The 6,000-nt window shown below is 50.0% G+C and overlaps 1 protein-coding gene across 1 annotated transcript in view; it reads left to right on the top strand.

The window, feature by feature from the left end:
* The first annotated feature begins 1,385 nt into the window (after positions 1-1,385).
* The window catches only part of SLC6A8 (solute carrier family 6 member 8), a 68,436-nt gene continuing 63,821 nt past the window's right edge, over positions 1,386-6,000 (top strand). The window contains exon 1 of the mRNA XM_069748295.1: positions 1,386-2,399. Within this exon, the coding sequence (XP_069604396.1) occupies positions 2,123-2,399 (277 nt within the window). The 5' untranslated portion in view covers positions 1,386-2,122. The remainder of the gene's footprint in view (positions 2,400-6,000) is intronic.

The raw sequence follows: 6,000 nt of genomic DNA, 5'->3' as shown, positions 1-6,000 counted from the left end.
TTCATGAGTAAACTCTGTATTCAGTGAAGACAGATCTCCCCATTACTGAGATGACAGTTAGTGCTTAGAAAGTTCTATGGAGATGGGAGGAGCTAGGCACAGACATTCCGCTGCAGTTCTCTATGGAGATGGGAGGAGCTAGGCACAGACATTCCGCTGCAGTTCTCTATGGAGATGGGAGGAGCTAAGCACAGACATTCCGCTGCAGTTCTCTATGGAGATGGGAGGAGCTAGGCACAGACATTCCGCTGCAGTTCTCTATGGAGATGGGAGGAGCTAGGCACAGACATTCCGCTGCAGTTCTCTATGGAGATGGGAGGAGCTAGGCACAGACATTCCGCTGCAGTTCTCTATGGAGATGGGAGGAGCTAGGCACAGACATTACGCTGCAGTTCTCTATGGAGATGGGAGGAGCTAGGCACAGACATTCCGCTGCAGTTCTCTATGGAGATGGGAGGAGCTAGGCACAGACATTCCGCAGCAGTTCTCTATGGAGATGGGAGGAGCTAGGCACAGACATTCCGCTGCAGTTCTCTATGGAGATGGGAGGAGCTAGGCACAGACATTCCGCTGCAGTTCTCTATGGAGATGGGAGGAGCTAGGCACAGACATTCCGCTGCAGTTCTCTATGGAGATGGAAGGAGCTAGGCACAGACATTCCGCTGCAGTTCTCTATGGAGATGGGAGGAGCTAGGCACAGACATTCCGCTGCAGTTCTCTATGGAGATGGGAGGAGCTAGGCACAGACATTCCGCAGCAGTTCTCTATGGAGATGGGAGGAACTAGGCACAGACATTCCGCTGCAGTTCTCTATGGAGATGGGAGGAGCTAGGCACAGACATTCCGCTGCAGTTCTCTATGGAGATGGGAGGAACTAGGCACAGACATTCCGCTGCAGTTCTCTATGGAGATGGGAGGAGCTAGGCACAGATATTCCGCTGCAGTTCTTTATGGAGATGGGAGGAGCTAGGCACAGACATTCTGCTGCAGTTCTCTATGGAGATGGGAGGAGCTAGGCACAGACATTCCGCTGCAGTTCTCTATGGAGATGGGAGGAGCTAGGCACAGACATTCCGCTGCAGTTCTCCATAGAACTTTAGGAGCACCAACTGTCATCTCCTATTTCTGTAATCAGCAGCACCAAGCGAATCTGAAAAGAAGCAGATTTCTCTGATAAGATATATTACAAAGTTTCTTATTTTCATGTGTACTATTGATTTATGAAATAAAAATGACGACGGTGATCCCAAGAACACGGTCGCTCATGATAATCCGCGCTCACGTCTCCCTCCTCTTTTTTTCGTATCCCACTCCTCGCATGAACTTCCCAAAATAGAAACCACGTGAGACGAGCTCGCCGCTCTCTGAAAGCGCCGCACAACAGCAGGAGGAAAAGGGATTTACTCTGAATGGATCGAGCAGAGGAGCTTCAGGAAGGAGGGGAACATCTAGAGTAAGGGTGCGGAGGCGTGGAGGGAAGCTCGGCAGCCTGGACATTGAGACAGAGGGTTGGCTTCATGGTTTCAGAGACGCATCAGAAGAAGAAGGAGTAGGAGCAAGGCAAGAAAAGGGAGGGCGAGACATCAGAGGAGGGTAGAAGGGAGGAACTATCCAGCCTGGGCTTTTAAACCTCAGGGTAGAGGAGCGTAGGATTCAGAAATCCCTCTAGAAGAGCGTTGATCTAGCTGATTTACCCTTCGGTTTTGGACGACTCATCAGGGGCTTCGGGTTTCTTACTATTCCCCCCCAAATTTCCTCCTTTTTTGACATCCAACGCTGTAACCCATGAGATTCTTCAGGCTCACCTTTAAGTGCTTTGTGGACGGTTTCTGATTCCCTTTTTCCCCCTCCAATCCCGTCTTATTCTCTCTGATTTTTGGGATTTTTTTTTTCCCAGCTAAAATTTGAATTGCCAAAATTTCGATTATTTTTTTTATTAGTTCTCGTACTGTATTATTATTTTTTCTTTTCCTTTATAGTATTATTTATTATTTATTTTTGAGGGGTGGGGGGGTTCGTCAGGCCCACGAGCAGTTGGGTAAGGAAGGGACGTGAGGATCAAAGAACTGGTCGGGGGGTTTACGTTGGTCCTTTTTTTGGGAAGAAGTTTTAAGTTGGAGGGATGGAGAAGAAGAGATTGTCCGTGGAGAACGGCAGCTACAAAGTGAACATGGAGGAGAAAAATGGACAACTCATACCGAGCGGGAATGGACATGCTGACTTGTGTCATAATGGATCCATCAAAGGGGGCATCATCTTCTCCCCAAATTCCAGGGAAGCCATTCCTGAGAGGGAGACATGGACTCGGCAGATGGATTTCATAATGTCTTGTGTGGGATTTGCTGTTGGATTGGGAAATGTCTGGAGATTTCCCTACCTGTGCTACAAGAACGGAGGAGGTGGGTGAACGAAGACTTGACACTAGAGTAACACATACCCTTCAGGTCCCCACTTCCCATAGTCACATAGTTACCAAAGTTGTCCCTCTGGGTATGATCTGTCTTCCTACGTCACCAATTCAATACCTAGGTTGTCCCGCTCCCATGTCCCTCTGGATCCAATAGTTTGGCTCGCTCGTAACTTCATGTTAGCGTACTTGTGACATTAGAGCGACCTAACCCTAATCTCAAAGGCGTTCTCCGGTGAAAATAAGTTATCAAATATTCAGAGGACAGGAGATGACTTAAGGTGGGGGATATGCACCTTTGTGGAGAACGAGGCACTTCTGCCCCATTGGTAAAAGTGCGGCATGGGCCACCTTTACCGATGGGTAGAACAGGCAGTGCACATGTTCCACCGCCGCTATATGGGGCTGTGCTTGGCCTTTACCCACAGCCCCGTAAGGAATGGATGAAGCCATGGTCGGGCATGGGCACGGACACGCCATCCTAGCAGGGATAAAATGGCCCGTTCTGCCCATTGGTGCAGGTCCAGTGGATAGGTGATAACTTCAGCCCATGGATGGATCCACTATATATGAGTACAATTCTCAGAATACAGGTAAGAAAAAACAATCCTTATTTGATAAATCCACAAGAATAATAATAATCTTTATTTTTATATAGCGCTAACATATTCCACAGCGCTTTACAGTTTGCACACATTATCAAGAAGTGAGTGAAGGTAGGCCTCCAAAATAAAAGCAAAAGTGAGGACTTTATTGGTCCACTGCGACCTTCTGTCCATGCGCGCTATAAAAGACTACAAACTATATGGACTGAAACATTGCAATGAGTCGATAAAGTCCTCACTTCTGCATTTCTTTTGCCGGAGGCCTGCTATTACTGTTTGTGCTGTATTCCAGCCTCTTCCTACATGACAGAACGCACGTCAGCATTTCTTTATTTGCTCTTTTTGAGGTTTCATTCGCATTCATTAGTTTCCTTTGTTACTTTTCTGCAGACTCCAGACAATGTCCTTTATTATTGTATACATAGTGCAGAATCTATAATCAAAGATGTATATACTTCATGTCACTTGTTGTCCTCCATTATGTCCTTCCTTAAAAGGGGACGACTGGACACTATAAAAAGCAGAGCGAGGTGGGTGTGGGCACGGTTCAGTCTCACTTCCCTGATATCTAGAGGGTTAACAGCAGCAGTCCAGCAGTGTATTCAATTTCTTGGACTCTGCTTCAAGTTCCTTAGTTTTAAGGACTTTTCTGTCCAGCAGTATCCTAAACAGCCATATCAGCCCCCAGCTGCACATAGTGCAGGAGATACACGGCTGAGCGCAGCACATAGTGCAGGAGATACACGGCTGAGCGCAGCATATAGTGCAGGAGATACAGGGCTGAGCGCAGCATATAGTGCAGGAGATACACGGCTGAGCGCAGCACATAGTGCAGGAGTTACATGGCTGAGCGCAGCATATAGTGCAGGAGATACAGGGCTGAGCGCAGCATATAGTGCAGGAGATACACGGCTGAGCGCAGCACATAGTGCAGGAGTTACATGGCTGAGCGCAGCATATAGTGCAGGAGATACACGGCTGAGCGCAGCATATAGTGCAGGAGATACAGGGCTGAGCGCAGCACATAGTGCAGGAGATACACGGCTGAGCGCAGCATATGGTGCAGGAGATACACGGCTGAGTGCAGCATATGGTGCAGGAGATACATGGCTGAGCGCAGCACACAGTGCAGGAGATACACGGCTGAGCGCAGCACATAGTGCAGGACATACACGGCTGAGCGCAGCATATGGTGCAGGAGATACATGGCTGAGCGCAGCACATAGTGCAGGAGATACACGGTTGAGCACAGCACATAGTGCAGGAGATACACGGCTGAGCGCAGCACATAGTGCAGGAGATACACGGCTGAACGCAGCATATGGTGCAGGAGATACATGGCTGAGCGCAGCATATAGTGCAGGAGATACACAGCTGAGCGCAGCACATAGTGCAGGAGATACACGGCTGAGCGCAGCACATAGTGCAGGAGATACACGGCTGAGCGCAGCATATGGTGCAGGAGATACATGGCTGAGCGCAGCACATAGTGCAGGAGATACACGGTTGAGCGCAGCACATAGTGCAGGAGATACACGGCTGAGCGCAGCATATGGTGCAGGAGATACATGGCTGAGCGCAGCACATAGTGCAGGAGATACACGGCTGAGCGCAGCACATAGTGCAGGAGATACACGGCTGAGCGCTGCACATAGTGCAGGAGATACATGGCTGAGCGCTGCATATAGTGCAGGAGATACATGGCTGAGCAATGCACATAGCGCAAAAGATACACAGTTGAGCGCAGCATATAGTGCAGGAGATACACGGCTGAGCAATGCACATAGCGCAAAAGATACACAGCTGAGCGCAGCACATAGTGCAGGAGATACACGGCTGAGCGCAGCATATAGTGCAGGAGATACACGGCTGAACGCAGCACATAGTGCAGGAGATACATGGCTGAGCGCAGCATATAGTGCAGGAGATACACGGCTGAACGCAGCACATAGTGCAAGAGATACACGGCTGAGTGCAGCATATGGTGCAGGAGATACACGGCTGAGCGCAGCATATAGTGCAGGAGTTACAAGGCTGAGCGCAGCACATAGTGCTGGAGATACACGGCTGAGTGCTGCACATAGTGCAGGAGATACATGGCTGAGCACTGCACACAGTGCAGGAGATACACAGCTGAGCGCAGCATATAGTGCAGGAGATACATGGCTGAGCGCAGCACATAGTGCAGGAGATACACGGCTGAGCGCAGCACATAGTGCAGGAGATACACGGCTGAGCGCAGCACATGGTGCAGGAGATACACGGCTGAGCGCAGCACATAGTGCAGGAGATACACGGCTGAGTACAGCACATAGTGCAGTAGATACACTGCTGAGCGCAGCACATAGTGCAGGAGATACAAGGCTGAGCGCAGCACCTAGTGCAGGAGATACACGGCTGAGCGCAGCACACAGTGCAGGAGATACACGGCTGAGCGCAGCACATAGTACAGGAGATACATGGCTGAGCGCAGCATATAGTGCAGGAGATACACGGCTGAGCGCAGCATATAGTGCAGGAGATACATGGCTGAGCGCAGCACATAGTGCAGGAGATACACGGCTGAGCACAGCACATAGTGCAGGAGATACACGGCTGAGCGCTGCACATAGTGCAGGAGATACACGGCTGAGCGCAGCATATAGTGCAGGAGATACACGGCTGAGCGCTGCACAAAGTGCAGGAGATACACGGCTGAGTGCTGCACATAGTGCAGGAGATACACGGCTGAGTGCTGCATGTAGTACAGGAGATACACAACTGAGCGCATTACATAGTGCAGGAGATACACAGCTGAGCGCAGCACATAGTGCAGGAGATACACAGCTGAGTGCAGCATATAGTGCAGGAGATACATGGCTGAGCGCTGCACATAGTGCAGGAGATACACGGCTGAGCGCAGCACATAGTGCAGGAGATACACGGCTGAGCACAGCACATAGTGCAGGAGATACATGGCTGAGCGCAGCATATAGTGCAGGAGATACA

The sequence above is a fragment of the Ranitomeya imitator genome, chromosome 2 (genome assembly GCF_032444005.1).
Source record: "Ranitomeya imitator isolate aRanImi1 chromosome 2, aRanImi1.pri, whole genome shotgun sequence".
NCBI classification, from domain to species: Eukaryota; Metazoa; Chordata; class Amphibia; order Anura; family Dendrobatidae; genus Ranitomeya; species Ranitomeya imitator.
The sequence above is the reverse complement of the archived record's forward strand: the minus strand, read 5'-3'. Positions and strand labels throughout refer to the sequence as shown.